The following is a 15,869-nucleotide window of genomic DNA, read 5'->3' on the forward strand; positions in this document are numbered from 1 at the left end:
TTCGAGCGCCTGGACTCAGGGCCACGTGTAAGGCGGGTCTGAGGGTGTCAGGGGCTACCTGGCCACGCTGGGCTCCTCTGTACGCTTGACGTGGCGACGAGGTTGAGTCCCGGCATCTTGCTACTGAAGGCTCTGGGAACGGTGCTTGCTGGAGAGAGAGCAGCGCGCGCTCAGTAAACACGGGTTGAACAGAGCCCTTTTGCTCCAGCCGGCCTCCTCCAGCGCCCCCTCCCCCCCGCCACCTGCTGTGTCCCTCCGAGGTTTCTCGCCCTCCTGCCTCGCAAATATCAAGCCTGACCCTGGCTTCTTCACCCCAGCATCCAAATGCGCGAATATCTCTTCCTCTTAAGAAACCCCTATTTTGCTCTGGCTGGTGTGGCTCAGTAGAGTGAGCCCCTGCTTGTGAACCAAGGGGTCGCCGGTTCGATTCCCATTCAGGGCACATATGCTTGGGTTGTGGACCAGGTCCCCAGTTGGGGGTGTGCGAGAGGCAAACACACGTTGATGTTCCTCTCTCTGTCTTTCTCCCTCCCTTCCCTTCTCTCTAAAAATAAATAAGTAAAAAATATATTTTTAAAGAAACACTTATTTTACCAGCAGCCTCGATCTACTTCCAGAGCATTTTCATTACCCCCAAATAAAACCCCTGCTGGAGACGCCGTCCCTCCCCATGCCCCCATCCCTCGCTCCCAGCCCTTGGTAACCATGAAACTCCTTTCTCCATGGATTTCCCTGTTCTGGACATTTTACACAAAGGAATCATGCGCTAGATAGCTGCCATTTGTGCGTCCTTCGTCCTGCCACTGAGCATCATGTCGTTAAGGGTTCGCCGCACGACAAGTCCCTGTTTTCCGTGCTCCCTAAGCCTGCCCACTCAGGTTTCCATCCCCATCACATCCCCTTCCTGCTGAAAACTCCAGAGGTCCTTTCTCCCCACGTACCGAGGCCAAGGTGTTAATATACTCAGTTTTTCCTTTGTCTTCTCCACCTTGTTCACTGTGTTCTTCATATTCTCAATTTCCAAGAGCTTGGGCACAAGAATCTCCACGGGCGACCCCATTGTGGCCAGGGGACACTGGCCTGGCACCCCCCTGGTCTCCTGAGAGTCTCTGTTAGACTTTTGGGACACACTGGCCTCTGTCTTTGAGTTGGAGTTCAGCAAGTCCTCCCACCTTGTCATGGGAAAAGGACTGGGCGCTTGGGAGACTCTGTTTGTTCATCTTTGGGCTCCCGGGGACACGCTTGGAGTGAGGCAGCACTTTGAAAGGCAGCCTCTGGTCTGAGAGCGGCGTCTCTGCCTCTACCTCTGCCCGTGGATGCGGGGACTCCTCCATCCACAGATCCATGCGACCCTTCATCCAGGGGGTCAACCGGGGCCTCTCTCTGACCGCCACTGGTGTCCCCTGCAACGTTGTCACCTGGCTGTGGTTGAGGGGCTGTGGGCCCATCGTTGACCTGGTAGACACCTGGGGGGTCAAGAACCAGGAGGGCAAACTGACCAGCTCTGGTGTCAAGGGCAGCTCCTTGGAGTTGGCCATGATCACCATCCTGGCAAGGGTGAGCTCCTTCACAGAGAAGGGCCTTCTGTGCTCCTGTGCGGCTTCCTCCGCTGCCAGCTCCTGGCTGGGGACCCTCTCTTGCTGCTGCCCCGTCACCTGGGATGTGAAGCCAGGCGAGTCCAGGGCTTTCTCCTCCTTCATACTGTGGACCTTGTCCTCCAACTTGCCCTTGCCCTTCAAGCCATCCACGCGGATCTCCTGGGCTTTGCTGATCGTGACCCTCTTTGTCTCCTTCCTGGCGGTGTTGAAGGGCAGCTCTGGGGACATTTTCTGGGCCTGCGTATCCACGACCTTTGTCTCCTGGGTGCCCAGCGGCACCAACGGCTCTGTCTTCCCTTCAGGCTGTCTCCTCTCAAGCACATTGTCAACGTGACTTCCCATAGGCAATGTGCCAAAATTGGCAGGATCCAAGGTCATTTGGTATTGGGTGGGTGAAGCCAGAGCCTTCTGGGATGGGTTAGGTCGAGACAGGGATTTCTGGTGGGGGACGGGACACAGCGTGGCTTTCTGGGGAGTGCTCAGTACATGTGGGGTCTTCCGAGACAGGGAGGGTATGGCTGGGGCCTTCTGGGGAGTGTCTGGTACACGTGGGGTCTTCTGAGACAGGGAAGGTATGGCTGGGGCCTTCTGGGGAATACACAGTACACGTGGGGTCTTCCTGGATGAGCCAGGTATGGCTGAAGCTTTCTGAGGAACAGCAGCTGGAATTGGGGTCTCCTGGGGAGCAGAAGGTCCAGCTGGGGCCTTCCAAGATGAAGCAAGGATAGCTGAGAGCTTCTGGGACTGGTCAAGGATGAATGGAGTCTTCCAAGAGGTGGGAGGGATGGAGGGAGCTTTCTGGGGGGATGGAGGCCTGGCGTTCTTGTTGTGTGTGGAGACAGAGGAGTAGGGGTGGAAGTTGGGGCAGTTGGTGGCTTGACTGAGGAAGTTGGAGGACAGGGTGCTGGATTCAAGGTCCAACAGGTCTTCCACGTCTGGTTGCATACCCAAGTGACCGTAGACCAGCCAGGAAATATCAGGGCTGTACTCAGAGATGCAATGTGAAGGGGTCCCCACTAAACCACCAGGGACCACTGCCCCATCAGATGCTGATGAACAACCCTGGAGTGGAGGGAGATGAGGGGAAGAATGGTCAGGGCCAGGGGAGCCTCTCAGCTCAGGCACCTCCTCCCTCAGACCCAGGGGTCCAGGCCCCCAGCCCCTCCAACCTCAGAACTGGGGGTTTAGACCCCCAGCCCCTTCTCCCTGACCCTGGGAGTTGGTCCCAGACCCCAGGGTACTGCTAGCCTTGGAAGAGGACAGCTTCTGGTTGATGGTGCTGGACACGATGCTGAAGATGGTCCGGATGGTGATGCTGGGCTTCCCTGCAGGGGGCGGGGCAGCAGTCTGAGCATTTAGGGGTAGGGACAGAGCTTTGGGGCTGTTCACAGAAGTAGGGGGTTGGGGGGGTGCTTACCAGGAACTTGGATTTTGGTCTGAGAGCTGTGAAGGTCCAGGTCTGGGTGGGACCTGCAGGCACAATATGGTGGGACTTGGCTGGTGTCCCCATCCCTCTCCCACCGCACCAGGGTCACAGCCCCAAGCCTACTTTTGCTCTGTGGCTTTCTTCTGGGTGCCAGGATGCTCCAGCTGCGACCAGATGAGAGGCACGGAATCGCCCACGGCCTGGGACTTGAATCTGCGCTTGAGAGTCTGGCAGGAGGACAAGGGACGGAGGGAGGGCCGTCAGGAGGCATGGCCCCTCGACCCCCACCCCCCCAGCTCCTCAGCCCCCACCCAGGGCCCTGCTCACCTTGGCTTTCCTCTGTTTCTGAGATGTCAGCATCTTGTAAGGTAAGGTGGGATGAACAACCTTGACTGAAAAGAGAGGGGGAGACCTGAGTCACGGTCCCGATGCTGGGAAGGACAGTGGGAGAGGAGACTCGTGGGGTTGCTCAGCCAGGGGCAGTGCTGGAAGCTGCACGTGGTGGAGGAGAAGCTGACTCAGTGGGTGCCACAGCCTGCTCACCTGAATGGTGGCAGCGGGATGGACCCTGTGGACAGAGAAGGGACAGTCAGAAGGGGCAGCCTCTTCCTGGCTTCCACATCTCCGTTAGTACCCAGTCTAGACTCCAGCCCCCAGCCCCTCCCCCCTCAGACCCAGGGGTCCAGGCCCCCAGCCCCTCCCCCCTCAGACCCAGGGGTCCAGGCCCCCGGCCCCTCCCCTCTCAGACACAGGAGTTCAGGCCCCCAGCCCCTCCCCTCTCAGACCCAGGGATCCAGGCCCCCAGCCCCTCCCCTCTCAGACCCAGGGGTCCAGGCCCCCAGCCCCTCCCCCCTCAGACCCAGGGGTCCAGGCCCCCAGCCCCTCCCCCCTCAGACCCAGGAGTCCAGGCCCCCAGCCCCTCCCCCCTCAGGCCCAGGGGTCCGGGCCCCCAGCCCCTCCCCCCTCAGACGCAGGGGTCCGGGCCCCCAGCCCCTCCCCCCTCAGACCAGCTGACCCAGCCCCCCGCCCCATTGCTGGGGACCTGGACTTCAGGCTCTTGGTCCTGGCTCCCTTTTGAATCTAGAGCCATCCCTGCCCCCTGGGGTCTCTGTGCTCATGCCCCCACCTGGAGACACCAGGTGGAGGCCGGAGGTGCCTTCTGGGGGTGTGAGGGGGGTGTGTTCAGGGTCCTGGGGGCCCAGAAGGTGGCTGGCTCTCGCAGCAGGTTGATGAGGCGGACCCAGCAGTCAAACAGAAACGCAGCCTCGCTGTCAGGGGCGTCCAGCTCCAGGTAGTAGTGGCGACCTGTGATCAGGTGAAGCTTCAAACGCCAGGCAGACAGGCTGTGGACGTAGAGGTGCACCAGGTCCAGCGGGATCATCCTGGGGGAGACAGGAGATGGGAGAGGTAGAGCAGGAGGGGGAGGCAGGGGCGGTGGGGGGCGGACGGGCCGAGGCACCTGGTGAGGACGAGGTTGGAGCAGCCCCTGCCCCGTGAGGGCCGAGCGATGAGCAGGAGGTCGGGCAGCACTGGGCCAGGCAGGGAGGCCGCCACTCCCATGGTCACATGGTTGGCCTTGTGGTGCAGGTACACGGAGGTCCCTCTGCTGGTCACCTGGGGGGCCAGGGAGAAGGGCTGGGACTGCTCCTTCCTGCAGTACTGCTGCGGCAGCCCCAGACTGAACCCCCACCCCCAGGGTCTCCAGGGCCCCCCAACCTCCCTCAGCCCAGGGGGTCTCACTCTGCCCCTCTCTGCCCCAGGGCGCAGGGAGCTCGGAACCTGGACAAAGTTACTCTCGAACATGGGCAGCGGGCGGAGGGGCAGGTACTCGCCCTCCTGGAGGGTCTTCTGCAGCTTGCCCAGAATGGGGACCCACTTCGGGGGGCCTGGCAGTGGGTCCAGGCGCCTGATGTTCCGAAGCCTGTTCATGGTGGGTGCAGAAAGTTGGGGGACAGGTCACCCGGGGCACAGAGTCAGGGACCCGGCACCCTCCAGCCCACTGGCCCTGGTCTGGAGCCCAACTTCCCCAGGGCTTGGCTGTGGGCCTGCCATTGGTTTACCCGGCCTGGGGGAGGAGCCCTCCTTGGAGGGGCTTTGTGACCTCATCAGAGGAACTCTCCTGGGGGCCATGGGCTCCTTTCTCCTCAGGGGATGTGGCCTGGATTTCTAGGCACCGGGGCGGAGGGGGAGGGGGGAATGAGCCAGAAGGCCCACCCTGGACTCAAACCGGCCACAGGACAGGGCCCTCTGGGAGGGTCTGTCTGAGATGTTACAAATGGGTGGTTAAACAAAGAGTTTCTGACTGTTTCTCTTTTTTTTTAAGATTTTATTTTATTTTTAAAGAGGGGAAGGGAAGGCGAGAGGGAGAGAAACATCCATGTGTAGTTGCCTCTCACACGCCCCCAACTGGGGACCTGACCTGCAACCCAGGCATGCGCCTGACTGGGAATCGACCCTTTGGTTTGCAGGCCGTGGAGTTTCTGACTCTTAAGAGGGAGCCCCAAATACAGCCACCACCCACGATGGAGCCTTCTCTAGACCTTGAGTAAGACCCACAGCCCCATGGAGCCTCCGTTTCCCCATATCAAATGGGTTTGCGTCCATGGTCACGTTTGCTGTCTCTTGAGTTATGAAGAAAGGGACACACCGTTTGCCATGAGCCAGGCCTGTGGCAGGTCACAAGCGCCTCTCCCTAGCTGTGTGACCTGGGGCAACAGGTACCCGCCCCAGCCTCGGGTTCCCTCACTTGTCAAGTGGGGTGTATTGTGAGATCCAGGGGATCGTGTAATAAAAACCCTGCACTGAAGGCGCAGCCCAGGCCAGGCAACTCAATGAATGGCCCTTCTTGCCCCTTTTCTGAGAGCGTTTTTTGGGGGAAGAGGGACTGGTGTTCTGTCATTCTAAAAATAATGTTTATTATTTTTTAACAATGTGTCATGCAAAATACACGGTCACTGTAGACATTCCGGAGATTACAAACACAGATACTAAGTCACCCGCCATCCCACCCCACACCTTCTACCTGGGGGTAGTCGTTGTCAACAGTTCGGTAAACTTCCTTGTAGGATTTTTAAAAAATATTTTATTTATTTATTTTAGAGAGAGGGGAAGGGAGGGAGAAAAAGAGGGAGAGAAACATCAGTGTGTGGTTGCCCCTCTCCTGCCCTGACCAGGATTCAAACCAACGACCCCTTGGTGTGCAGGCCAGCACTCGATCCACGGAGCCACACCAGCCAGGGCTCCTTCTAGGGTTTTTTAGAAGACCACACACAGAGAGAAAGAAACACACAGCGGTGACCCTGCCCTGCTGTGCAGCCTGCTCTTCCTCCGTCTGAAGCAGCCCCTGGGGCTCCCTCACAGCTCTCTTCCGTCGTGAGAGGTGCTCTGATTGTTTTCCTCCATCACCCCTGTTGTACGTCTAGGTTGCTTTCCATTTGCTGGTGTGGACTCAGCCGTTGTGAACGGCCGTCCCCTTCCAGCGCTGCCCTGTATGAGCACTGTCGGTCACAGAATGACCTTCTGGAGCCTTCCAGGAAATAAGTATTGAATGCCTACGAAGTGCTGGGCGCCAGGTGAGGCTCAGACCCTGTCCCGCCGGGTTCAGGGGCCCTGGGGCCCTGCTGGTCTCCCCTCCGTGGTCTTGCCCACTTGGAGTCCCTCCCTCCCCAGGGGCCCCGACGTCCAGCCCCCAGCCATCGGCCCCCATAGAAATAGCCTCTGAGTGGATATGTATGACAAGTTTAATCCCCCCTTTCTCCGTCTCACAAAGGTTTCTCACATTTTTGTACAAAAACCCAGGCCTCCTTTCCCCTCCCTCCCCACCCCAACACAAAAAGTACTAGTTTAATAAATAATAAGTGCTCCTGCTTAGGACCAGAGGTGGCGGGGGGCAGCCAGGGAGATGCTGTAGCCAGACTTCTTAGAGATCCAAGAATCCGGGACCCCAGTCCCCTCCCACTGGGGACCCCTGAATCCACATGCCTCCCACCCACCCCGCTGAAATAAATAAGTATAAATAAGGCACAGATGTCCCTGCCCAGGTCTCCTAGGGGGACTTTCTCAAACTAGGGGGAGGTCATGGGGAGGGGGGGTCCCCTGGCTGCCACGCCCCCAGTCCCAAAATAAATAAATAAATAAGGTCTGGTGGTGAAGGACGCTGGGGGCTCTGGGTGGCGGGTCACAGCCGAGTCTTGAGCAGCAGCAGGCCCCGCACCGCCCAGTCCAGCGTCAGGTGCAACCCTCCCAGGACGGCATGGGCCGCCCGGACGCCCCCCCAGGCTGAGGCTGGTGGGGCCAAGGGGGGTGCCGGCGGGTCTGGGGGTGGCTGGGGCAGGGCCAGGCGGGACATCTGTTGGGAGAGGACAGACAGTTAGCAACAGGCCAGGGGTACCGTGGTGGTGACGAGGGTCAGGGAAATGGTGTTTGGAGCCTCTGCTGAATCAGGCTGGGAGGTCCAGGCTGCAGACTTCCGGAGTGTCTCTGGCCTATGGGATGAGGGTCCAGGTAGGGAGTTCAGAGTGTTGGGTTCAGAAAATGGAGGCTGTGCCTAAAAAGTGGGGGGTCTTAAGCTGGGGTCCCACGGCCACATCCAGGGGGTTGAGGGTGAGGTCTGTAGAGGCAGGGCTGGGATCTGGGTGCCGGGTGAGGGCTGGGCACTGCGGACTCCTGTCTGGGGAAGCCCTGGGTCTTGGGGCTGCAGTCTTAGATCTGAGGACTCACAGGTGAGAACTAGGGTCTCGAGTGTGAGGTCTCAAAACTGGGAGCTGGAATTTGGGGTCTAGAGGCTTTGGGGTCGGGCTTGGGAGTCTTAGGATCTTAGGTGTGTGGCTTTGGAGCTCAGGATCTCGGGGTCTCAAGGGCTCCTAAGCAGGATCTGAAGCCTTTGGGATGAAGGTCTGATCGGCGGAGAGCTCAGAGTCTAGGTTCTTGAGCTCCGGGGTTTGCCAAGTCTGTCTAGTCTGTCTGTCATCTTAGCATCTGGAAATCTCAGGGTCTGAGACTCAGAGTTTCTGGGGCTGGGGTTCTGGAATGTGGTGGCTTGGGGCCAGGGTTTCCACGCCACGGGTGGGGGTGTGGACGGTCGAGCCTTAGGGCTTCAGAGGGGGAGTTTTGGGGTCACAAGATGGTGGGGTGTCTGAGTTTTTGAGGAGAGATGAAGTTTCCAGGCAGGATTTGGGAGTCTGGGTGCCCCAGGACCACAGGAGCTTGAGGACCCAGGGCCGGGGTGCTCTGGGCAGGGGTGTCGTACCAGGAGCTGCAGCCGGCGCAGCAGCCGGTCCAGCCGGGCCTGCAGGGCCCCCAGCTCCGGCTCCAGGGTCCGCAGGGAAGGGCCGCCCGCCCTCCGCAGCCACTGCACGTGCCGCAGGTAGGAGAACAGGTCTGCCCGCAGGCGCGTCAGCACGCCCGGGAGCTGCGGGAGAGGGCACGGCGGTGTCAGGAACACTGGCCCATGTCCGCGTTGTCCCCCAACACCCCTGGACCCCCTCCAAGGCTCAGGTCCGATCTTCGCCCCCAGCCCTTTTCCCTGCTCTTACCTGCAGGGCTCCCAGCGCGCCTGCACTCATGGCCAAGGTAGGGAGGGAGTCCAAGTTGTGGTCTCCCTCGGCTGGGAATTTGTCTCTCTGGAGGGAAAAAAGCTATGAGGGGGACCCTGTCCAGCTCTGGGGGTCCCTTCATCCCCCACCCCTCCTTCTGCCCCTGGCGCTGCCGCCGTGGGAGCCCAGATACCGCCCCGACTCGCGCCCTCGGCCCAGGTCCCTCGCCCGTCCTCTGGAGTCTCTCCTACCAGCTGCGCGGCCAGCTGCCGAGTGTCCGCTAGGAGCGAGCGCGTCAGGAGCACAGCGCTGTCCAGCTCAGCGCGCGGGTCCGGGGACGCCCTCGGGGGGCCAGGAGGTGGCCCTGGGGCAGCAGCGCGATCTGGCCACAGACTCAGCGCGACCAGGACCAGGCAGCAAACACCTGCGGGCGGGAGAAGGCAGACGGCTCAGGAGGGACTGGGGGTCCCAGGGAGGCGGGGCTGGGGGGTCTTGCGTCCCAGGGCGGAGCGCGCAGGGTAGGTCGCCGGGCGGGCGGGCTTCCCTCTCCCTCTCCGGCTCTGGCTGCCCCGCCCGTCGGAGCAGACGCGGCCCCGGGCGGGTAGACGGGCCGGGCGTCTCCCGTCCGCCCCCGGACGCCGGAATCTGGGCCCCGGGGCGGGGCGTGAGGGGGAGGCACAGGCCAGAACCTGCCCCCTCCCCGGGCCCCGGGAACCCGGGCCGGACTGAGAGCAGGGGAGGGAGCGCGGGCCGGAGACCCGGAGGCCCTGGACCCTCCCTGGGAGACCGCCCCGGGGAGGGCCGCGGAGGGCGCGCCGCAGTGCGGGATGCCCCGCGCACCTGGGCCGGAGAGCGGGACAGCACCGCGCCGCGCCCGGGCTCGCTGCCTCCTCCGCGGCCGCCCATCCCCCCGGGCCCCGCCCTCCGCCTCCCCCAGCCAATCAGCGCCCCCCGGGCCGCCCCGCTCCCGCCGCACACCCCCAGCCCGCCCCCCGACTGCTCCCGCTGCTGTCTGCTGTCTGTCCGTCCATCTGTCCGCATCCGTCTGGCTTTCCCGTCTCCGTCTGCACCCCTGCCTCTCTCTCTCCCTCTCTCCTCCTCCTGGCTCTCTGCCTCAGTTTGCCCCGTGCGGCCCCTGTCGGGGTCCCTGGGTGTGTGCGGCTCTCATTGCTCTGCCTCCCTGGGCGCCGGGGCCCTTTGGGGTCACCTCGCTGCATTCGCCTCTGTCTCTGTGCGTCCCCGTTTCCCGGTCAGCCCAGTCTCTGTCCCTTCATAGCTCCCTCCGCCCTTGCCACTCCGGGTCTCGGACTTCCCCAGACTCCCCCATGCTCCCCTGGGCTTCCCCAGGCCCCCCCAGGCTCCCCCAGGCTTCCCCAGGCTTCCCCGGGCTTCCCCGGGCTTCCCCAGGCTTCAGGCTCCCCAAGCCTCTCCTCGCCTGCCTCCCCATCGCTCCCTCTCGCTCCTCTCTGTCCGATCCCGCTGTCTGTCTGTTCCCCACCCTCCCCGCCCTAGGTCCCTCCCTCCTTCCTCCCGGTCTCCCCCATGAACTTGAACCAACTTACTGTTCATGTCCCCACAAGGCAGGGTTCCCCAGGGCAGGGGGCAGGGAGCTGGGGGCCTTTAACCCTTCCCTGTCCGCTGCCGGGGGGGAGCCCCAGGGGTCAGCTGGGCCTCGGCCTGGGGAGGGGAGGCATGTGCACTGAGCAGCCAGGGCCTCGGCACTGAGGGAGCGTGTTCGCCTGGGGGGTTATATAGGGGGCCGGGGCGGGCGGGCGGGGGGCAGGCGGCAGGGGAGGGCGGCCTGACACATCCTGACTCACCCTCCTGCCTCCCTTTTCCATTCAGACGGAGCCGGCTGCCTCGCAGGGCTCACGCCGCCTCGCTCGGAGGAGGGCACGGAACGAAAAGTTGGAAAAGTTGAAAGGGAAAGGGGGGGGGGTCGGAGAGGGGCTGGTGAGGTCATTGGCGTCCCCTCCCTCCACCTCCTCGGCCGGCCGCCGCCGGGGCAGACACATGCGGCTCAAGAGCTGGGGCCCGGCTGCGCGGGTGGGGGTCCTGCCTGACCAGGACGGGCAGAGAGATGGGGAGGCGGGAGGGGGGGAGGGGTGACGGGTGGCTGAGCAGCCGGGAGAGCCTGGGGAAATGGAGGCTCTGGGCGGGGGTGGGGAGTGGGGAGACACTCCCAGGGGCAGAGAGTGAGGTAGAGTTGGGGAAACTGAGACCCAGGCAAGGATGCCAGAGACACAGGGGCAGATGGGCTCCCTGGGACAGAGAGGCAGCGGCCCACAGACAGAGGGCGACAGCCAGAAGACACGCTGCAGAGCAGGGGACCAGGGACATGGGAGTCAGTGATGAGGGAGGCGGTGAGAGGTTTGGAGAGGCCCACAGGGACTCCCTGAGGAAGGGAGACAGACAGCACCTCAGAAACCGAACACCGTGGCACCGAAGACGCTCACGGAGAAGAAGGAGACACCGAGGAAGGGCAGTGAAGAGAAGGAGACCCCAAGACCCAGACAGAGTCAGGGCCAGGAGTCAGCAGTGGGGGCAGAGAGAGGCAGGGCCTTTCCCCAGGTGACAGGTGGGGACAGGACAGTGAGAGAGAACCAGAGGCAAAGACGGGATGGAGCAAGGCAGATGTCGAGGCTCTCAGTAGAGGCGGGAACCCAGGCCTGGGGCTTCACCCCTCTGGGCCCCCTGTTTCCCTGGGAAGTTGGGGACAGCTGAGTCCCCGTCCCAACCCCCAAACGCCCGGTGTGAACAGAGTGAGCTCACTTCTGTAAAGAAAGCGCCCCGTCGGTCAGCTCTCCATGAATGCGAACTATTGCTGCTTTTGTTGGTTTTTATTAACACATTGAGGGAGACAGAGGGCAAAAGACGTCGCCACTGGGGGGACACTGATGTTGTCATCGAGAAACATGCAGAGAGCAGCTCTGCGGGGAGGACACTCTGCAGAGATGGGGACAGGAGTGGCAGAGGATCCAGGGGACAGATGCTTACTGAGGCGGGTATGCAGGTGTATGGGGCAGAAGTGGCCCTGGGCTTCAAGGTGGAGCCAGTGAGGGGCCGAGACAGAACCCAAGTCCCCGGGAGCACCCCAACCCCCAGGGGGGCAGAGAAAGACGTGACAAAAGTGAGCAGACAGAAGGTGACAAACACTTCCAAAGGTCTCCCTGCAGGACCCTCCCTTCTGGCCCCCCAGACTGTGCTGAGCTGGCAGAGGGGCTCTGGGGATGAATGGCAGCTGGAGTCATCCCCCACTGCTGGGGAGACGTCCCCAGGGAGGTGAGGTCACAGCCCCCCCATGGTGGGACATGACCTCATCGCCTCAGGTAAGCACGCGCTCACTCCTGCTCTCCCCCCCTCCTCTCTCAGTCGTGGCCACCCCTTCCACGGCCCCCCAAGGGGCCCACCCTGGCCCCTGCTCCCGCTGGGACCCAGGCTCCTGACCACTGGGTCTCCACCCCTCAGGGGGCCTGCTTCCGGCTGAGTCAGCGTGGGGGGCCCAAGGCTGCGTCAGTGAGGGGAGAACTGACGTAGCCCCCCCAGACCGGCGGGGGCCAGCCAAGGTGACTCAGGCCACCAGCCTGGGGGATGGACTGGCCTCAAGGAACGGGGCCGGGGCCTGGGGCAAGCCTGAGAGCAAAGAGAGGGGTCTGGTCATAGCAGCCCCTTCCACCTACAGGAGCCTGGGGTGCAGGCCCCAGTCCACCCAGATCACCCAGGGGTCCAGCCCCCAGCCCCTCCTCCCTCAGACCCAGGTGTCAGGGGCCTGGGCCTTAAACTTTAGTCTAGAAAAGTAGAGGCAAATGTGTTATCGTAGCACAATTTGGGGAACACCTCGTCGGGGGAGGTCAGGAGTCTGGGGCCGGTTCCCCACCTGCCTAACGCGCCCCCTGAGGCGGTGGGGTCCTCTTCCCCCAGGTGGCCGCAGGAGGCTGAGAGAGACCAGGTGGGTGCAGGACCGGGGGCTGGGTATCGTTCGGGACTCCTGGGTCTTCCTCGGGGTTGGGGACGCTTGGGTTACTTCAGTGGAAAGGAGGGCACGAAGGAGAGAGGCGGGACTGGGGGATCCCAGCGATGAGAGGCGAGGACCAGCAGGGAAGCGCAGAGTGAGCACAGGTTGGGGAAGAGACAGAGATGCGAGAACCATAAAGCCCAGAGATGCAGAGAGACAAGCCCGGGGGCCGAGATGCTTGAGGAGACAGAGGTGGCCACAGACATGGCGGGGAGATGCCCCCGGGACCTGAGCAGGGAGCCCAGGGTCCTCGCTCCCGGGCTGGCCCCCAGGCGAGGCGGGGCTGGCCGGTGTGATGTCAGCAGGTCCCAGGCTGTGTGTGTGTGTGTCCGTCTGTCTGTCCCTGGGGGGTCCTGTCTGGCCTCTGGGGGGTGACGGGGCAGGCGAGCCGCAGCGGCAGCCCAAACCTGTCATTAGCGGTGAGGGCCGTGACGGTGGGCCCCCCCAGTCCCCAGCCGCGGTCCAGGGCCCGGCAGCCCCGCCCCCACCCCCTCCTTGATCCCTGAGGAATCCCGGGAATTGGAAGTGGGTCCAGATGATGCGCACACAGGAAACGGTCCGCAGCTGCCCGGCCTGGGCCCTGCAACCCCGCTGACCCCCGCCCCCGGCCCCCTGCCGAGCCCCCTCTGACCTCTGTCATTGCTGACGGAGGCACTGGAGGGCCCACTCAGCTCCCCACCAGGATGTTTACAGATGACAGACTGGAGTCGGCCTCACGGGGCTTCCCGAGAAACAGGGTCTGGGCTCCTGAAGAGTTGCCTTCAGACCTCGTCCCTGGCCCCTCCTCCCTCAGACCCAGAGGTCCTGACCCCCTCCTGAGCCCCCCCCCATTCCCTCTAAACCAGGTGTCCAGGCCCCCCAGGTCCCTTTCGCCTTGGACTGAGGAGTGGGGACACGAAGACCCGCTGCCCCAGGAGAGCTGAACTCTCTCCTCACTGTGCAAAGGTGAGAGGAGGTCACTCGGGAAGACCTGGGGACTGTGCTCCCACCTCTGGAGGACACCAGACCAGGAGTCTGAGGACGTCCCATTGGACCTCTTTCCCCACTTGCTGCTGGGGAGACAGGCCTAGGTGGGCAAAGGGTCCCCCTGCCCATGAGTCCCCCTGACCCCTGGGCTCTGAGATCTAACTACTCTGGTCATAGATCCCCCCGCCCCCAGCCCCAGGGTGCCTGGACCGCCCCCAAGGCCAGGGGACTCCTGAGCAAGTGCCCCCAGGATCCCTGTTGTCTCCTTGCCTTCTAAGGTCCTCTGATTGCTGGGGGTGGGGGGAGCTGTCTCCTGAACAATGGGGCTCAGTGAGGCCTTCTGAGCCCCAGGCCCGCTTGCCCCTGGTTACTAGGGGCTGGACCCGTGGTCATGAGGCCTCAGACTTGGGGCCACCCAGAGCTGCTTGCAGGCCTCAGGCAACTAGGAGAGGGACTCCCTACCACGGCCTTTAAGGTCCCCATGGAGGGTAAGGAGGAGGGACCTTGGACCCCCACCATAGTTCCATGCAGGTCGCTTAAGGACTTTGTCACACCCCCACCCCACTCCCAAAGCCCCATCCACCTGGTTGCTAAGAAAGCAACTCCCTAGCAACCAGGTGTGGCCAGCCTAGTGTGACACCCCCTTCCTTCTGTCTCACTGCTAAGGGGGCTCCCTAGCAACAGAACTTAGAACCCTGGGGGCCAGGCGGGTGGGCCCCACTGATTGCTGGAGGATGGCCCTTGAGGTCTCTCATCACAGAGGCCCCCAGGGGTCTGAGGAGGTGACATGGTGGGCTATGGGATCCCTGCGTTGAGCCTCTTCCTGCTGATGCAGGGCTCAGTAGGTGAGGGGTCCGGAAGAGAGGGACCGAGAGCCGAGCAGGGGGCTTCCTCACCCTCCACTCAGCTCCTGACACCCTGTTTTCCTCCGCAGATGGGACTGGCATCCAGGGCTTCTTCTACCCGTGGAGTGAGCGGCGGATGAGTCCTGGGTGCCCAGGGCCCAGGCTAGGCTCCTGGGTCTGAGGGAGGAGGGGGTTGGGGCCCGGACCCCTGGGTCTGAGGGCGGAGGGGCTGGGGGCCCGGACCCCTGGGTCTGAGGGGCGAGGGGCTGGGGGCCCGGACCCCTGGGTCTGAGGGGCGAGGGGCTGGGGGCCCGGACCCCTGGGTCTGAGGGAGGAGGGGCTGGGGGCCGGGACCCCTGGGTCTGAGGGGGGAGGGGCTGGGGGCCTGGACCCCTGGGTCTGAGGGGCGAGGGGCTGGGGGCCTGGACCCCTGGGTCTGAGGGAGGAGGGGCTGGGGGCCTGGACCCCTGGGTCTGAGGGAGGAGGGGCTGGGGGCCCGGACCCCTGGGTCTGAGGGAGGAGGGGCTGGGGCCCCGGACCCCTGGGTCTGAGGGGGGAGGGGCTGGGGCCCGGACCCCTGGGTCTGAGGGAGGAGGGGCTGGGGGCCCGGACCCCTGGGTCAGTACAGAGTAAGCTCTAGGCGGTCAGCCTGGGGAGCTTGGCCTTGGGGTACAGAAACTCTATGGCCCTCGGGGCCAGGCTCTGTGACAAAGTCACCACTCGCGGTTGGTCCCCAGGCTGTGAGGGAGATGTGCAGGGCTGGGAGAGCTGTGGGGGTCAGGCGGCCATCCAGAACCCCAATCTCTGCCTGCGGCTACGATGCTGCTACCGGGATGGGTTCTGCTACCACCAGCGGCTAGATGGTGAGTGCCTGGAGGACGGGGTCCCTGGCGGGGGAGGCTGGCCGCTGGGACCCCGAGGTCTCAAAAGGCCTGAACTTCGTCCAGAAAACCTGCGGTGGAAGCACATGTGGGCGCTGAGCTGGTCGTGCGCAGGTCTTCTGCTCCTGATGGGCAGCATCGTCTTGTTCTGGCAAGTGAGGTTGGGGTGAGGGTGGGTTCCGTGCCCCCCGGTGGAGCAGGCAGATAGGCTAAGGCTGAGTGTCACCCCCTCCGGGCAGGTGCGCTGAGAAACAGAACATGCTCCACCTCCCAAGATTCCTACACGGCAAACACAAACCGCCCAGGACCGTCTCTCCGTCCTCCCAGCCCCGGTCCAGTCGCAGCAAGAAAAAGACATCTACAGGCGGCACGTCAAACACTGTTCCTTTGAGGAGTACCCTGGACACCTCCGGGGGCGAAGAAACAGAAGGGGAGGATGACTAGGGGTGCCCCTGGGGGGACCCCTCAATAAAGATATAGCGTATTGACGCGTGACCTCTTTTCTGAGAGCCATGGGCGCCGGGCGGTGGATGAGCGTATGTATGGGTGTGTTTGGGCGCGGGCAGGGGTGTGAGGGCGGAGCCTGGGCTGTGGCCAGGGGGGT

The 15,869-nt window shown here is 63.1% G+C and overlaps 3 protein-coding genes across 3 annotated transcripts; 1 reads left to right on the top strand and 2 right to left on the bottom strand.

Moving 5' to 3' along the window:
• Positions 1 to 1,112: 1,112 nt before the first annotated feature.
• On the bottom strand, positions 1,113 to 4,953 carry GARIN5B (golgi associated RAB2 interactor family member 5B). Its single transcript, XM_090259251.1, has 9 exons — positions 4,804 to 4,953; positions 4,484 to 4,638; positions 4,151 to 4,406; positions 3,568 to 3,592; positions 3,352 to 3,416; positions 3,148 to 3,251; positions 3,016 to 3,068; positions 2,810 to 2,923; positions 1,113 to 2,533 (listed from the first exon to the last, which is right to left on the bottom strand). The coding sequence occupies exons 1-9, from the start codon at positions 4,951 to 4,953 to the stop codon at positions 1,113 to 1,115; spliced, it is 2,343 nt and encodes a 780-aa protein (XP_090115377.1).
• A 1,904-nt stretch (positions 4,954 to 6,857) lies between these two features.
• IL11 (interleukin 11) lies at positions 6,858 to 10,262 on the bottom strand. Its single transcript, XM_090260351.1, has 5 exons — positions 10,121 to 10,262; positions 8,810 to 8,982; positions 8,559 to 8,645; positions 8,273 to 8,434; positions 6,858 to 7,372 (listed from the first exon to the last, which is right to left on the bottom strand). Exons 1-5 carry the CDS (start codon positions 10,125 to 10,127, stop codon positions 7,202 to 7,204), a joined length of 600 nt encoding a protein of 199 aa, XP_090116477.1. The 5' UTR covers positions 10,128 to 10,262; the 3' UTR covers positions 6,858 to 7,201.
• Positions 10,263 to 14,289: 4,027 nt separating this feature from the next.
• Positions 14,290 to 15,709, top strand: TMEM190 (transmembrane protein 190). The gene is made up of 5 exons (XM_090259252.1): positions 14,290 to 14,384; positions 14,474 to 14,509; positions 15,122 to 15,247; positions 15,332 to 15,420; positions 15,593 to 15,709. Exons 1-5 carry the CDS (start codon positions 14,327 to 14,329, stop codon positions 15,707 to 15,709), a joined length of 426 nt encoding a protein of 141 aa, XP_090115378.1. The 5' UTR covers positions 14,290 to 14,326.
• Positions 15,710 to 15,869: the final 160 nt, after the last annotated feature.

Source organism: Furipterus horrens, unplaced genomic scaffold (genome assembly GCF_987537825.1).
Source record: "Furipterus horrens unplaced genomic scaffold, mFurHor1.1.pri manual_scaffold_13, whole genome shotgun sequence".
In the NCBI taxonomy this organism is placed as follows: Eukaryota; Metazoa; Chordata; class Mammalia; order Chiroptera; family Furipteridae; genus Furipterus; species Furipterus horrens.

What these genes read in the sequence shown, in the direction of transcription:
- GARIN5B (XM_090259251.1), bottom strand. Translation starts at nt 4,953, where the DNA reads ATGAACAGGCTTCGGAACATCAGGCGCCTGGACCCACTGCCAGGCCCC. An exon ending in ATCCCGCTGCCACCATTCAG is followed by an intron (nt 3,417 to 3,567) that starts GTGAGCAGGCTG and finishes CTCTCTTTTCAG; the next exon opens with TCAAGGTTGTTCATCCCACC. An exon ending in GACCAAAATCCAAGTTCCTG is followed by an intron (nt 2,924 to 3,015) that starts GTAAGCACCCCC and finishes CGCCCCCTGCAG; the next exon opens with GGAAGCCCAGCATCACCATC.
- TMEM190 (XM_090259252.1), top strand. Translation starts at nt 14,327, where the DNA reads ATGGTGGGCTATGGGATCCCTGCGTTGAGCCTCTTCCTGCTGATGCAG. An exon ending in CTACCACCAGCGGCTAGATG is followed by an intron (nt 15,248 to 15,331) that starts GTGAGTGCCTGG and finishes AACTTCGTCCAG; the next exon opens with AAAACCTGCGGTGGAAGCAC. An exon ending in GCATCGTCTTGTTCTGGCAA is followed by an intron (nt 15,421 to 15,592) that starts GTGAGGTTGGGG and finishes CCGTCCTCCCAG; the next exon opens with CCCCGGTCCAGTCGCAGCAA.
- IL11 (XM_090260351.1), bottom strand. An exon ending in GGCAGCTGGCCGCGCAGCTG is followed by an intron (nt 8,646 to 8,809) that starts GTAGGAGAGACT and finishes TTTTCCCTCCAG; the next exon opens with AGAGACAAATTCCCAGCCGA. An exon ending in GCGCGCTGGGAGCCCTGCAG is followed by an intron (nt 8,435 to 8,558) that starts GTAAGAGCAGGG and finishes CCTCTCCCGCAG; the next exon opens with CTCCCGGGCGTGCTGACGCG.